The sequence below is a fragment of the Haematobia irritans genome, chromosome 2 (genome assembly GCF_050003625.1).
Source record: "Haematobia irritans isolate KBUSLIRL chromosome 2, ASM5000362v1, whole genome shotgun sequence".
Classification (NCBI taxonomy): Eukaryota; Metazoa; Arthropoda; class Insecta; order Diptera; family Muscidae; genus Haematobia; species Haematobia irritans.
The window spans coordinates 97,509,410-97,527,000 of record NC_134398.1 but is presented as its reverse complement, the minus strand read 5'-3'; the positions used below and the strand labels follow the sequence as shown (position 1 = coordinate 97,527,000).

Sequence of the window (17,591 nt, the reverse complement as noted above, 5' to 3'; positions counted from 1 at the left end):
CACGGCCCTGAGACTTTGCTAGATGTGGCAAAGACTGAGTGTTCAAAATAAACACTGCATTCCGTCTTGGCCCATCCACTTCATCCAAACGGCCAACCTTCCAATCAGCAGTTGGAAGATCTGGATTGCATTGTTTCAGTCTATTTAAAATAGATTCAGGGTCAGGAGGGTTTGCAGGTATCCACGCATGTGCTCTTGGTCTAGCCGGTATGTCTTTCTTCTCGACTAACTCTAGAGCAGCTCCTTCCCAAACTTCACCAATTAGTATCAGAGCAGCTTTAAAATATTCTATAGACCTCTGGTCCTCAAATGCGACTAGCTTAAATCGTCCATGATACCAACCAGCCTCTTGGTGTCGAGGATCTGGGCCGGGAATCTTTTACCTCCTTTTGAGGTAAAAGTTTCAAGTTTCCCGGCTACCTTTCCAAGGTAGCGGTATCAAAAGGAGGATTACCTCCTTTTGATACCGCTACCTTTTGCAGTAAGTAACATACCAGTTTGCAGTAAGAGATTGCAGGTAGCCAGAGGCATACCAACAGATTCTAATACCCCTGGAATATGTAAGGTAGTTCCTCGCATTGCTAACACATCTGCTTCGCAGTTCCCCGGCATGTTCCTATGCCCATGCACCCATATTAAGTGAATAGCCATCTCGTTGAGAGATTTGCGGCAGTCGATGGCCGTTTTCGTGTTAAGGAACACAGAGTCCAAGGATTTTATTGCAGGTTGACTGTCTGAGTATATATTAATGCCAATATTTATTGGAACGTTACTTCTCAGCCAATTCACTACCTCTCTTATTGCTAATATTTCAGGCTGAAAAATACTACAGTGATTAGGTAATCTTTTCGCTATTCGAATTTCCTGATCTTTAGAATATACTCCGAAACCCTCTTGTCCATCCAAGTTGGAGCCATCAGTGTAGAAATCTATATATCGTTTATTCCCCGGGGTCTGTGTACACCACGCTTCACTGTTGGGAATTAAAGTTTCAAACTTTTTGTTTCGCCAGAGTGTAATTCACTACGTTAGGCACATCTGGCATTATTATGAGAACCGAGCTGTAACCGTACATTTTTTCCGACCACAGCGATAGCTCGTGCAACCGCACAGCCGTTGTTGCAGCTGACTGTTTCGCCAAAATATCTAAAGGCAAATGATGCAGCATAACATTAAGGGAATCTGTTCCTGTCTTACTGAATGAGCCTGAGATACACAAGTACGCCATACGCTGAACTTTATATAAACCTGTCGGTTGCTGAAGTGCCGGCCACCAGACTACAACACCATATAGCATTATAGGTCTAACTACTGCCGTGTATAGCCAATGCCAGAATTGGCCTGTCGCAAACTGTGACTTTTGCGACATACGTTTACGACGGTATAATACTTATGTCGCAAAAGTCGTAAACCTAATGTAAAAAACCTAATTTTGAATTAAAGAAATTGTGAATATTTTTTAATTTAATTTAGTTAGGCTTCGCGATAAAAGGGATGCAAAAAATGCTTTGTTCAAAACTCCACTAGTTTTACATCTCTAATTCGCAACTCCAAACTATTCTTGGTTTGCGTGGTCCATAATGTCCACCTAAACCTTAGTGCCATCAGCGAATGACTAGCTACAATATTTAAAAAATTTAATTTGTATGGAAATCGGCTCTAATAAGCCAAAACGTGATTTTATACAATTCTCTCTAAACAAAAATTCACTTTTGCAAGACTCTAGTAGTCTTCTTTCCTTCTAGTTTCTGCAGAAATTTTGGAAAGAAAGGATGAGCGAATGCCGGCCGTCACGTTTACTGCACCATCAAGTAGTTCATTGTAATTTCGGCTTGGAGTCTCCAATTGACATAACTCTATTCTCAATTTTTTCAAACTCGTTAATAACTTCCTGAGAATTTAAATTTCTTCGCACATATCATCATCTTGGATATCATTCGCTGCCTAGCTGAAGGGACTGAACTATTTTGAGTTTGCGACGTTTCCCACTTTTTTTACATTTACGACGCGTATGTGACGTTTACAACTTTGCGACAGTCGCAAACCTAAAATAGCTTAATACAGACCATCTCTGGCCAATGCACAATTTTCGGTTTCAGTCCCCACTTATTTCCTTTTGCCTTTTGCAATACTCCTGCAGTAATCATTCCAAGAGTTATGCTGAGCCTTTCTCAGTTCTCGCTAGTATCCTCTCAGATTCTTCTTGTAAGCGTCCCAATCCTCAGGGGCTCTGGTGGACTTTGCCTTGTTAAAGAGCTTCCTGCAGGATTTCCTCATATTATTTAACTCCGTAGTCCACCATGGACCACCTTGGCTTTCCTCTATGGCAAGCAGCTTTCAGTGACATGTTGAAGGCCTTAGTAATCCGCTCCACTGCGTGTTCCATATCTTGCACATTTCTCATATTTGTCTCTGTTATTTCCGGTATCATCATATTGAACGATTCCCTATACCTATTCCAGTCAGCTTTCCTAACATTTGGCGGAAATATGGTCTTGGTGATATGAACATCAAATTTGAAACTGATGTAGCGATGATCTGAGAAGCTGTGTTCACCTAAAACCTGCCACTCAGATATCATTTCATTCAGTTCTTGCGAGGCCAAGGTGATGTCCAAAACCTGTTGCCTGTTTTTAGTGACAAAGGTTGGGGCATCTCCCTTGTTGCAAACTACCAGATTAGTACGCAAAATAAACTTTATTAGCGACTCTCCCCTTGCATTAGTATCACTACTTCCCCATATACTATGATGTGCATTCGCATCGCATCCCATAATGAGTTTCGTCTTTGTTTTCAGTGACTCCTCCACTAAGGTCTTAACGGCACATGGAGGTATCTCCCTGTCATATCCCATGTAAACCGAAGATACCCAATATTTGCATTTGGCTATTTCTAAACTGGCAACGACAGTGTCAGTATTGCACATTGAAGGAAGCAGAAACAAGTTGGGCTCGCTTTTAGCAATTATACAGGCTCGATTTACATCATTACCAGTATACTTCAATAGTTTGAACCGCGGAGTACTTAATTCACATATTTTGTTTCTATAAACATATGAATAAGAACTATATCTATGCCCCCTTTCATCAGGAAAACTTTTAAGGCAGCACATGCAGCCTTACAATGATGAAGATTTATCTGGAGGATCCGTAGGACCATCGAGATTTTCAACAACCGTCACATCAGCCGCTTCAATCGAGTCATCAAGAATGTCCTCTTCAGAGATCTCGGTGACTCTCGCAATAACCATAGGTTCAACTTTGGTGAGTTCTGATGCAATAGAAACCTCCTCTCGCATACGGTGTCTATCCATGTCTTCAACTTCGGTATCTCTCTCGACTTCGCAAGAGGATCCGCTTACTACTGATTCAGACAGAGACTTGTCCATTTCTGAATCCTTTAGCTGATCGTTTTTATATACCCTCATTTGGATATAATGAAAGCCATAACATACACGGCCCTGGGACTTTGCCAGATGTGGCAAAGACTGAGTGTTCAATATAAACACTGCATGCCATCTTGGTCCATCCACTTCATCCAAACGGCCAATCTTCCAATCACCTGTTGGAAGATCTGAAGGGTTTGCAGGTATCCACGCATGTGCTCTAGGTCTAGCCGGTATTTCTTTCTTCTCGACTAACTCTAGAGCAGCTCCTTCCCAAACTTCACCAATTAGTATCAGAGCAGCTTTAAAACATTCTATAGACCTCTAGTCCTCAAATGCGACTAGCTAAAATCGCCGTTGATACCAACCAGCCTCTTGGTGTCGAGGATCTGGACCGGGAAATTTTTTTCTTTAGCAACTGAGGCAAACGATATTTGATCCCTTTTTGAGGATGGCAGTTCATCCGGTGATCGTTCCCTTTTTCCAGCCTCAAGAATTCCTTGAGCCCATTTTAAGGAATCGCTTTGTTTAGCCGACAGCGTGCTTGGGTCGACTGATCCTAACTTCTTTAGGAAAACGAAGCATTTCTGCGTTCCTACGACTTGTCAAAGTGTCGCCACCTGTCAACACGTCTACAGGTCAACTAATTAGGCCTAACTCTTGGTCATTGCCCAAATTTATAACTCCAGTCGATACCCATCCACTGGACCCTGAAGTTAGCAACCCAGTGGATGACTTCGAATTTCGCTACATGGTGGCTTATATCCCACCACACTTGAAATTCTTAGTAGGTACCTATTACGATGAGTTTATCCGCTATTAAAAAACACGTCCGTTCCGTTTGACAGTTGAATAATATATAGAGTATTGAAAACATCTTCTATTCTTGAACGCTGTTTTGGTTTGTGGTCAAAATACAAAAACCCCACAAATTTAAAGACCATTTCATTAATTTTAAGATTTTTTTAGAATTGACCCTAGCCTTCTTTCATGTAAAGATAACCATTTTTAAGTTGAATCACTTAACTAACATACAAGGACAAAACGACTTTATCGACTTTTGGACAAGGAAAAAAGTTTATATAAGAGAAATTCACAAATACTATTATAACCAAAATTCACGTTCATATTTTAAGGACATGAAATCTTTGGCCTCAAGACAATATTTTTTCAGCGTACAGAGCAATTCATATCTACTATTTTAATTTAGTAATATAGCTTAAAATAATAGCTTAAAAATGATTTAGTGAGTATCTGTAAATAAAGTTTTCATTTATATTTGTAGAAATGTCATATTTCTTATTTCCTTGTCATTTTGTTATATCAACTATATATTTTTAATTCCTTTTGTTCTGCATTATCTCAAATTATCTATTCTTTTTAATTCTCGTTAACGTAACGGTTTAATCTAGCAATGTAAGAATTTATATTAAGATGTAAACCCCCAAAATTAAAGCAGTAATAAATGAAATGTTAAAGTGAACAAACCGGGGACTTTAACAAACTAAAACATTGCGAAAAATTGCAAGGGTTGTAACGACACCAAGCAAATATGGCCCCATTTAAACTTAAACCGCACACTAGATATGCTAGTGTTCTCAAGGCGTCAGATAGCACTCCTGATATCTGCTATAACGGGTCGCTGCCTGATAGGCGAATTTGCAAAAACTATAGGTGCGAAGTATAATGACTATTGTATAAGCTGTCATGATGTGGAGGAAAAGGAATCAATTAAACACCTCTTGTGTGAGTGTCCTGCTTTTTGTGTAAGGCGTAAGCGAATTTTTAGGAGCATATAGCTTTAGATTACTGGCTGACCTGGAAAACGTTAACTTAAGCAGTTTGTTAATGTTTTTGGAGCAATCTGGTTGGTTCCACAAAAGTAAATAATAGAGAAGGTTCAGTGGTTAAGACTAGAAGTGCCCATATGTAATAGGTACTTTTAGTTAAATGTGGTATCACAATGTACTGAATAGTCTAAGTGAGCCTGAAATTTAATCGGGCTGCCACTTTAACCTAACCTAACCTAAACCATTTCAATTAAAAAAGTTTGATGGTAATATAGAAAATTGGCTGCCTTTTTGGGAATTATTTAAAAAGGCAGTACATGAAAATAGAAGCTTATCGGCGGTAGCTAAATTCAACTTTCTGAGCGAGTCATTGGTAGGAAGAGCAAGTGCAACAATTGCTGGCTTCACGCCATCAGAAAAATGTTACAAAGAAGCAATTGAGCTCTTGTTGGTAGAATATGGACATACCGAAAAAATTTTGAAAAAGTTAATTCAAAAATTAATGAAATTGCAGCCTGTTTCTTCTACTAATGATGTAAGAGGATTACGTAATCTTTACAATGAGGTATTATCAACCATGAGGACACTCTCTGCATTCCAAATTTCTTCCTCTCAATATGACATTATGGTAAAATCCATTCTCTTAAAGTGTATCCCATTTACAATGCGTATCGATTTTCATAAAAGAGTACCTAGAGCTAATACCTGCTCAATTTTGAATTGAAGTGTCGATACTGCTATAGCAAATTTAAAGGGGGATGTGACAGAATCAAAACAATTGGGTTGTTTGATGAGTTTTTTAAAAGAGGAGTTGGAAGCACTAGAGATGTCTCAAATAACGGAAACTGAGAAACGTCATCCAGAAAGGAAAGAGCAAAAACACAAATATCCAACTGCAGCTGCGCTCTATGTTAACAACAACACAAATATGTATTGCATATTCTGTAATAGAAACAATCACACAACAGCAACCTGTAAGAGCAGCATAAACATTGAACGCAAAAAAGCTATACTACGCAGGGAAGGGCGATGCTTCAGGTGCGCCAACAAAAGTCACAACTCTAAATTCTGTAAAACACCTAACATAAAGTGTGGGGTATGCAGCGGCAGACACTTAACAGTGATGTGCGAGAGAGAAAATCAAAATAGTGATATGTCAACTGAAAGAGATCAATCAAAACATACACAAAAAACGTCGGCAGTGAATTTGGTATTTTCATCGAATGACGATGATGCGCCAGCGGCAGTACTAAATGTTAGCGAGAGAGGGGAAAACGGAATATATTTACAAACAGCGAGAGCAATAATAAGCAACATTAAAAATAACGACAATGTGTTATCAAGAATAATAATGGATAATGGTAGTCAACGAACATTTATAGCAGAAAATATTAAAAATATGTTAAAACTAAAACCAAGCGGTCGTGTAAATATTAACATTGTCGTTTTCGGTGGCAAATCAATGAAAGGGTTACACGAATATGAAGAGGTACAAGTATCGCTAAAAAGTCAATATCAACGGAGAAGTGTTATTATAACAGCTGTTGTCGTGCCTTCGATATGTTTCAATAATCTTCCATGACCCGAGAACATAACGAACATGTCTGAAAATATACGACTAGAATTGGCAGACTGCGAAGTGAATAATAGAAAGAGTGTGGAAGGAATTAATGTTTTAATTGGACAAGACAATTATTGAAAATTTAGCACAAATCAATTTGAAAGAATAAATGATGATCTTGTGGCCGTTAAAACATATTTCGGTTGGACGGTACAAGGCAAAATTACTAAAGAAATTCCCGATTATCAATATATATTTAACGTTACAGAATGTAAAGACAATGCTGACAATTATTTTAACATAACAAAATTGTGGGACTTAGAGACTATTGGCATAAAACCATATAACTCTGTTGATGACGATTTACTCGGGAAAACACTTCGTGGAATTAAATTTTTAGACGGGCGTTATGAAGTAAGTTTACCATGGCGAAATATGGATAAACCTTTGAATGATAACAGAGTTATAGCGGAAAAGCGACTTTATTACTTAACGAGTAAACTTCTAAAAAATAAAGAAAAAATTAGCGAATATGATATGCAGAAGTCGTACAACCAACTCAAATACAACCAGAAAGAGTGTATTACATGCCACACAAGCCAGTGTATCGTGAGGATAAAACGACATCAAAATTGCGAATAGTATATATTTGTAGAAATGTCATATTTATATTTGTAGAAATGTCATATTTCTTATTTCCTTGTCATTTTGTTATATCAACTATATATTTTTAATTCCTTTTGTTCTGCATTATCTCAAATTATCTATTCTTTTTAATTCTCGTTAACGTAACGGTTTAATCTAGCAATGTAAGAATTTATATTAAGATGTAAACCCCCAAAATTAAAGCAGTAATAAATGAAATGTTAAAGTGAACAAACCGGGGACTTTAACAAACTAAAACATTGCGAAAAATTGCAAGGGTTGTAACGACACCAAGCAAATATGGCCCCATTTAAACTTAAACCGCACACTAGATATGCTAGTGTTCTCAAGGCGTCAGATAGCACTCCTGATATCTGCTATAACGGGTCGCTGCCTGATAGGCGAATTTGCAAAAACTATAGGTGCGAAGTATAATGACTATTGTATAAGCTGTCATGATGTGGAGGAAAAGGAATCAATTAAACACCTCTTGTGTGAGTGTCCTGCTTTTTGTGTAAGGCGTAAGCGAATTTTTAGGAGCATATAGCTTTAGATTACTGGCTGACCTGGAAAACGTTAACTTAAGCAGTTTGTTAATGTTTTTGGAGCAATCTGGTTGGTTCCACAAAAGTAAATAATAGAGAAGGTTCAGTGGTTAAGACTAGAAGTGCCCATATGTAATAGGTACTTTTAGTTAAATGTGGTATCACAATGGACTGAATAGTCTAAGTGAGCCTGAAATTTAATCGGGCTGCCACTTTAACCTAACCTAACCTAAACCATTTCAATTAAAAAAGTTTGATGGTAATATAGAAAATTGGCTGCCTTTTTGGGAATTATTTAAAAAGGCAGTACATGAAAATAGAAGCTTATCGGCGGTAGCTAAATTCAACTTTCTGAGCGAGTCATTGGTAGGAAGAGCAAGTGCAACAATTGCTGGCTTCACGCCATCAGAAAAATGTTACAAAGAAGCAATTGAGCTCTTGTTGGTAGAATATGGACATACCGAAAAAATTTTGAAAAAGTTAATTCAAAAATTAATGAAATTGCAGCCTGTTTCTTCTACTAATGATGTAAGAGGATTACGTAATCTTTACAATGAGGTATTATCAACCATGAGGACACTCTCTGCATTCCAAATTTCTTCCTCTCAATATGACATTATGGTAAAATCCATTCTCTTAAAGTGTATCCCATTTACAATGCGTATCGATTTTCATAAAAGAGTACCTAGAGCTAATACCTGCTCAATTTTGAATTGAAGTGTCGATACTGCTATAGCAAATTTAAAGGGGGATGTGACAGAATCAAAACAATTGGGTTGTTTGATGAGTTTTTTAAAAGAGGAGTTGGAAGCACTAGAGATGTCTCAAATAACGGAAACTGAGAAACGTCATCCAGAAAGGAAAGAGCAAAAACACAAATATCCAACTGCAGCTGCGCTCTATGTTAACAACAACACAAATATGTATTGCATATTCTGTAATAGAAACAATCACACAACAGCAACCTGTAAGAGCAGCATAAACATTGAACGCAAAAAAGCTATACTACGCAGGGAAGGGCGATGCTTCAGGTGCGCCAACAAAAGTCACAACTCTAAATTCTGTAAAACACCTAACATAAAGTGTGGGGTATGCAGCGGCAGACACTTAACAGTGATGTGCGAGAGAGAAAATCAAAATAGTGATATGTCAACTGAAAGAGATCAATCAAAACATACACAAAAAACGTCGGCAGTGAATTTGGTATTTTCATCGAATGACGATGATGCGCCAGCGGCAGTACTAAATGTTAGCGAGAGAGGGGAAAACGGAATATATTTACAAACAGCGAGAGCAATAATAAGCAACATTAAAAATAACGACAATGTGTTATCAAGAATAATAATGGATAATGGTAGTCAACGAACATTTATAGCAGAAAATATTAAAAATATGTTAAAACTAAAACCAAGCGGTCGTGTAAATATTAACATTGTCGTTTTCGGTGGCAAATCAATGAAAGGGTTACACGAATATGAAGAGGTACAAGTATCGCTAAAAAGTCAATATCAACGGAGAAGTGTTATTATAACAGCTGTTGTCGTGCCTTCGATATGTTTCAATAATCTTCCATGACCCGAGAACATAACGAACATGTCTGAAAATATACGACTAGAATTGGCAGACTGCGAAGTGAATAATAGAAAGAGTGTGGAAGGAATTAATGTTTTAATTGGACAAGACAATTATTGAAAATTTAGCACAAATCAATTTGAAAGAATAAATGATGATCTTGTGGCCGTTAAAACATATTTCGGTTGGACGGTACAAGGCAAAATTACTAAAGAAATTCCCGATTATCAATATATATTTAACGTTACAGAATGTAAAGACAATGCTGACAATTATTTTAACATAACAAAATTGTGGGACTTAGAGACTATTGGCATAAAACCATATAACTCTGTTGATGACGATTTACTCGGGAAAACACTTCGTGGAATTAAATTTTTAGACGGGCGTTATGAAGTAAGTTTACCATGGCGAAATATGGATAAACCTTTGAATGATAACAGAGTTATAGCGGAAAAGCGACTTTATTACTTAACGAGTAAACTTCTAAAAAATAAAGAAAAAATTAGCGAATATGATATGCAGAAGTCGTACAACCAACTCAAATACAACCAGAAAGAGTGTATTACATGCCACACAAGCCAGTGTATCGTGAGGATAAAACGACATCAAAATTGCGAATAGTATTTGACGCGTCTTCCAGTGATAACGAAAGCACCTCTCTCAATGAACATTTGAGTTCTGTCGATAATTTAGTGGCAAATTTATTTAAAGTGCTCTTACAATTTCGGTCAAATAAAATAGCTATAAATGCTGATATCGAAAAGGCATTTTTACAAATATCAATGTCCGAAAATGATCGCGATTCGCGATGGAACAAGCCCCTTCCGAGGATAGAAGAGTTTCGCATGACAAGAGTAACTTTCGGCGCTACTTCAAGTCCATTTTTACTCACAGCGACTATCAACCACCATCTAGATAAATACAAACACCTCGGACCGATATGCGAAAAGCTGAAATATTCATTTTACGTTGATGATTTAATTCTGAGCGTGAACGACGTAAACGAAACAGAATATATCTATCACACAGCGAAAAAAATAATGTCGACTGCCAATTTTAATTTACGAAAATGGACTACAAATCACCAGCGATTACAAGAGACAATCAGCACAGAAAAGGAAGTGTCTACAGAACAAAAGGTATTGGGGATATGCTGGAATAAAATGTTTGACATCATGAGCGTTGACATAGCGAATAATTTAGTGTTTTTAGAAAATTTAAAGCCAACGAAGCGTAACGTATTGAAAGCTATGGCCAAGATTTATGACCCACTTGGGTTTGTTAGTCCTTTTACAGTAAGAATTAAAATACTGCTGCAAGAAATATGGGAAAATAATAGCGAGTGGGATCAGCAGCTCAGCGGAAATCTAGCGGATAAATTCGAGTCATGGAAAAGTGAATTGAATTTATTAAAAGTCTTCAGTTTCCAAAGTGTATTTCATATGGCGACGAATTAAAGCGCGAACTACATGTATTTGCAGATGCAAGCCCAAGAGCATATGGAGTTGTAGCATACATAAGAACGATACCCAAAGCAAACGAAATAATGACCAACTACGTTTGTTCAAAAAACAGAATTAGCCCTATGAAAAAGACTGGAAAAGAAATTACCCTTCCGAAGTTGGAATTAACAGCAGCATTAATTGCTGCCCGATTGCAGCATTTTCTACACGACGCTCTCAAATTTACTATACATTCTATAACTTTATGGACAGACTCCTCTATTACTTTAAATTGGATAAATGGTCAAGGTAAGCAGTGCAAACCACACGTAAAATCAAAAGTTGCCGAAATAAATAATTTAACGTCAGCTTGCGACTGGAGGCACTGTGACGGTAAAAGTAATCCAGCAGATTTGTTAACAAGAGGTATAAAATCCAAAGATTTGGTGAATTCGACGTTATGGAAGATGGGTCCACACTGGCTCTTGCAAGACGAATCTGAGTGGCCAAGCAGGAAAACATTCGAAAGAACAACAGCGTTTATTACAGTTAATGAAAAGTCTACAGCAGATGTAACAGAGAATGTTATAGTCATTCATCGATTCAGCAACATTAACAGACTACTACACATAACCGCGTATGTATTAAGATTTATAAAACGAATAAGAGACAAGGAATATCCAACAACAACTTACCTTAATGCGAGTGAATTTCAAGAATCTGAAAGCTACTGGATAGATCCACACAGAAGGAGCACTTTCGAGAGGAAATAGCGAGCTTGCAAAAAACAAATAAACTGCCAAGCGATTCAAAAATAACATCACTAAATCCAAAAATTATCGATGGACTACTGAGAGCAACATGTCGCTTACCTGAAGGAGAGTTTTGTACCGAAAGAAACCCAATAATATTGCCTAAAAGGTCATACTTTAGCCAACTAGTTGTAGCAGAAGCTCATCGCAAAACATTTCATGGTGGTGTTTCGAATGTTTTAGTACACATTCGAACCAAATATTGGATAATTCAAGCGCGGCAATTAATCAAAAGGGTTCTACAGCGATGTGTAATATGTTTACGTTTACATGGCAAGAGCGCAACAGAGCCATGGACTGTGCTTCCAACAGAGAGAGTCGTCACCAGCCGACAATTTGAGACGACGGTTGTGGATTTTGCTGGTCCTCTGTATGTTGTCAGCGACAGTAAAGAAAGCGAGAAAAAAGTATACATCATATTATTTACATGCGCAGCGATACGCGCTATACATTTGGAGTTAGTGGGAGACATGAGCACAAATAGTTGTATTGATGCCATTCGGAGATTTATAAGCGAGGAGAGGGGCTCCGTCCAAGATTATTTCTGATAACGCAAAAATATTTAAGCGAGCAGATATGGAACTTCAAAAGCTAGAGCAGCTGCTGAACAAGCGAAATACAGGAAATAGCAACTGAAAAGAATATTACATGGCAATTTATACCTGAGCGAGCGGCAGCTATTGGGAAAAATAAAGTTTCTGAGGATGATTTGACGACATTATTGGTAGATGTCGAAAGCGTAGTAAATGGGCGACCTCTTACATATATCACAGACGATCATAAAGACCTGGAGCCATTAACACCGGCACATTTTTTAAATAATTCCAGATGTATCTTTTCTTTCTCAGGGTTTAAAGACGATGGCTCAACATTAGCGAAATCATGGGTTACGAGGCAAGCTCTGATACATAAGTTCTTGAAGTGTTGGCGCAGCGAATACTTGTGTCAGCTGAGGTCCATCCACCACAACAAAACAGAACCATCAAAAAGCGTCAAAGTGGGGGACGTTGTACTTCTGCATGAAGACAACAAACCAAGACTTTTTTGGAGATTGGCCGTGGTTCACCAAACGAATCAAGGGAGAGATGGCTTAGTAAGAGCTTGTGACGTCAGACTTCAAGATCAGAAAATTCTTAAGCGACCAATTCAACTGCATATCCATTGGAAATATCAGCCGCGCGGAGGATGTAGAAAATTATAAGAAAACCGTCACACCCTAATGTCATATTTCTTATTTCCTTGTCATTTTGTTATATCAACTATTTTTTAATTCCTTTTGTTCTCCATTATCTAAAATTATCTATTCTTTTTAATTCTCGTTAACGTAACGGTTTAATCTAGCAATGTAAGAATTTATATTAAGATGTAAATCCCCAAAATTAAAGCAGTAATAAATGAATTGTTAAAGTGAACAAACCGGGGATAATTGAGCAGAAAAGATCGTCTTTTATTTTATAACGGAAAGAAAGATTTTTTACAATATTTGCTTGTTTCAGTTTGCCAAACAGATATAATTCACAATTTTTCCTTCTTGTTGTGATATGTTGTTCTGAGGTTACCAGAACATAAAAAGGATCAGGATGATTTGGTGTGTAAAAAACAGATTTTTTTCATTGGATTTATCATTTTTTTTCATTTGTATTTTGATTATTTATGATTTCGATTTTTCTTCATTTGCTTGGCTATCAGACACAGCTTATTTATCATTTTTTGGATTTGGATGGCTGTTTTTAAACTTCTTGTTGTCATTCTTTAGGAGGTAAGGTCAGGTTAAAGTGACAGCTGATTAAGTTTCAGGCTCACTTAGACTATTCAGTCCATTGTGATACCAAATTCAACTAAAAGTACCTATTACATATGGGCACTTCTAGTTTTAACCACTGAACCTTCTCTATTATTTTCTTTTGTTGAACCAACCAGATTGTTCCAAAAACATTAACAGACTGCTTAAGTTAACGTTTTCCAGGTCCGCCAGTAATCTAAAGCTATATGCTCCTAAAATTCGCGTACGCCGTAGACAAAAGTGGTGTTGATTCCTTTTCCTCCGCATCATGACAGCTCATACAGTAGTTATTGTACTTCGCACCAATAGTTTTTTGCAAATTCGCCTATCAGCCAGCGACCCGTTATAGCAGATATCAAGAGTGATATCTGACGTCTTAAGAACACTAGCATATCTAGTGTGCGGTTCAAGTTTAAATGGGGCCATATTTGCTTGGTGTCGTTACAACCCTTGCAATTCTCCCATCGAACATTGGCCATCATAACAGCCTTCTCACGCAGTAAGAGCTTGCAGGTAGCCAAAGACATACCAACAGATTCTAGTTCCCCTGAAATATGTAAGGTACTTCCTAGTCTTTGATACCAACATTTTTTGGAACATTACTTCTCAGCCAATTCGCCACCTCTTTTATTGCTAATATTTCTGTTATATATTTGGTACGATTTTTAGTTTATATAGTTATCGATAATTAAATTTAGTACGATAAAATAATTCATGTTAACTCTAAGCCATCTCTAGCTACCTTGAATAAAACAGTCTCACAATAGCTCTCTAAGCGCGCGTTTCAATGACTAAAACATAACAGTTGGCGACGAGATAAAAACAAGTATTTTTTTCGTGCGTGTGTGGTAGTAATTTGTATAAGTGACGAACAACCCTGTAGGAAATCGAACTCATTTATAATAAACTTAAAATTAACTTCTTATAAACACAACTAGTTGATTAAGTGAATATTTTTCTTTACGGCGACTGTTTATTTTAACATGGGCATGTCATTGGCGGTAGTCAATTGGTCCCTGCATGACTTTCCTACTGATTACTAATTACTTATTTTTCAACCAATTTGCAATTAATTAATATTATAGTCGATTAAAACCACTTTTTTTTAAAATGCATTAATAAGCAGTTTAATTATAATCCATTTTTATTAATATTTAGTTTTGTATATGAACACATATAGAGAATTATTATATTAAAAAATATAAAAATAAGGCATGTTAAATAAAAATGCAATTACATTTCATGACTTAAAGTAAAAGTACTTAAAATTTCTGAAAATTTCCCCTGCATTTCAGAAAATCACTCATCAAATTTCCCCTGCATTTCAAAAATTTCGCATCAAACTGCTTCAAAACTTCAAGTGAACATTGGCAAAGCGCTTTATCATCATTTTCTTTTCCGTTAGCTGCAAAAATACGATATTCATATGTAATTAAGCATATTTTGTTACGGTCACCTGGAGGCGCTGATGTTGATTTACGGCTTGCTCAGGGTTCTCAGGAGGTTCCAACCCTTACCAACACCAGCCCGAAGGGACGAACAAAAAAAATGAAAGGTTACCTAATGTGACATAAACAAATAAAAAGACTAACACAACCGCCATTAGACCGACAAGGGAACTTGGTGGATGTTCCCACACTTAGCCCTCCCAGCATTGATCCTCTTTAATCCGCAGCAACAATATTCGAGGACCCCATTTACCACCGCTCAAATCACCACTCCCACCTTACCTATTCAACTCTCATCCCCACAAATTAAAACTTACACAGACATATCGAGTCTCACAACATAGATAATTAAACATTTATTGACAGAAACATACTTAGAACTAAAGATTTATCAGCATGCAGGACTTAAAAAAAATTATCTATCCTCTTTTTTTTTCTATACATCTACAATAACAAATTACATAGATAACCAAGACAAATCGCTAATACCAGCCTATCACACTTTAGTGAGCCAATATTCAGACTTACAAACCTCCCACCTTCAGAATCTGTTACTGAAGCCTCCTTCCGGCGTAAACCTTTAAATATGTCACCTAACTAATAGAGCTCTGTTAGTCGGTATTAACCCAACACATGACGGGTGAAACAAAATACTGCCACAGATTCTAACGGCTATTTTCTTTGCAAATCCTACGCTCGTTTACCAAGACTGCTGATATTAAAGATTTTTACACAATACAAATAAGCTATAGACGACCTTATTCCTAAATTTCTTAAAGTTTTCTTTTATATAGGCATGTAGGTTTTGCTAACTTTATAGATTTTTTTCGTTCTCTTTTTCTGTTTTTTTCTTTTATTTAGTCTTACTGTATTTTGCTTTGGTATTTCTATAGGAGGAACTACACAATAAATCTCCACGGTTTTGGTGTCCTTTTATCTTTCGTTCTCAGACTCTTGCTAATTCACCTAGTGACTTTGAGACCTCTTGCCGTCTACAAGGATTTACGTCTACAAGGATTTCACAAACATAACACAGGAATCCTCAGACAACACACCGCACATACAGGAAAGTATTACCTTGTTTTCGCCTCTATATACTGGCTGTAACGTACAATTTTAATCTTCCCTTTTAGCTTCGGTCGCATGGCTTGCAGCTTCATCGACTGCTCACAACCCGTGGCTTAATTCCTTCTCCCCCACACCCGGGGAAGGTCTGGACCAGTACGTCTTATTAGTTATAGAAGCGGAAAACAAATAAATAAAAAAAGAAATTGTTCGAACCTTTTCACTTCTAGTTTTCTTGGGTATCGATTCGAAAGATATATATGCGGGTTAGTCGCTAAATTGACACAAAGAACAATATTATTTGCACACAAACAATACTCATTTTCCTTAATCTTGATCCACTTATTCTATATATAGCTTAGCAATTCGATGATGACCGCTCGGTTTCACTGGGGAAAAATGGCTTCACAGAACCTCAAAGCTGACTCTATAAGTGTCCACCAACAGCCATTTTCCTGCAAAGTTTTCGCTGAATTTGCCCTCCACCTGGTTATGTACATTGTTACCTTTCCCCTCTTTAGTAAAGTAAATAACACCAAATGTAATGGCGGTCGACCAACAGCTGTCACCTATCTGTCAGGGGTTTACGGTACGTTGCACCTGGCAATTCTCCGACACATCGACGTACCTCAACGCGTCAGCGCTCATGTCCCCTAGGCCGTATTGCTGCCCACACAACAATTTTTATGATTGTACAAGATACTTACACACTCAAAAAAAAAATCGCTTCTCTAACATATGTTCCAAACATATTATGCAGGAAGCACATATATTATTGGATACTGCCGAAACATTAATATGTTTGTTTTATGTGAGCATATAATACGTTTGGAAGCATTTTGAGTCCAAAAATAGTATGTGCTTGGAAGAATTCCTCAAAGAAGATTGTGCTCATTCCCTCACATAATTTTCACTTCCACGAAATTTTTGAGTTCTTCGCATCTTTTTCTGTAATACAAATATGCTGTTTTTTTTTTCAAATGTATATTCTCTTGATTCCGAATGTCTATTCTCTTTATTCCGAATACTCATTCTAATATTCAAATTAAATAATATTTACACTTAAGCATATTAAATTTTTGGCCTTATCATGAAACAGTTTTCCGAAACAACATACTGGCGGTTCCACAGAAATTGCTCTCATTTCATTCTCTCGCTGTGTTATGTTGATATCTTTTTATTCAACCCTCCCGATTTCCAATCTCTATTTCTTTCTCTATACTAACTCTCTCTCTCTTTCGCTCTCTGAATAAAGTATCACAACATATATATGTTTAATCGAAATTTGTAAATTTATATATGTTTACATTCACACATATTATTTTTATAAAACATTCATGACCCAAACATAATATATTCTAGCATATTAACATATGTGTCCCAAACATTCTGTGTTAGTTTAGGAACATTACATGTTTGCACTTAAATACATTGTGTTTAAAAAGTTTGCCCGAAACACATTTTGTTTATATCGGAACATATGTAAAACATATTTTTCTAACAGTGTACCAATACTGCTCATACAAATGCGTTTCATTAT

General features: G+C 36.9%; 2 protein-coding genes across 2 annotated transcripts; both read left to right on the top strand.

Annotated features, from left to right (window-relative positions):
* The first annotated feature begins 9,915 nt into the window (after window positions 1–9,915).
* LOC142224837 (uncharacterized) lies at window positions 9,916–10,958 on the top strand. Its single transcript, XM_075294621.1, has 2 exons — window positions 9,916–9,976; window positions 10,024–10,958. The coding sequence occupies exons 1-2, from the start codon at window positions 9,916–9,918 to the stop codon at window positions 10,956–10,958; spliced, it is 996 nt and encodes a 331-aa protein (XP_075150736.1).
* A 128-nt stretch (window positions 10,959–11,086) lies between these two features.
* LOC142224836 (uncharacterized) lies at window positions 11,087–16,244 on the top strand. Its single transcript, XM_075294620.1, has 4 exons — window positions 11,087–11,580; window positions 11,682–12,241; window positions 12,604–12,942; window positions 16,120–16,244. The coding sequence occupies exons 1-4, from the start codon at window positions 11,087–11,089 to the stop codon at window positions 16,242–16,244; spliced, it is 1,518 nt and encodes a 505-aa protein (XP_075150735.1).
* Window positions 16,245–17,591: the final 1,347 nt, after the last annotated feature.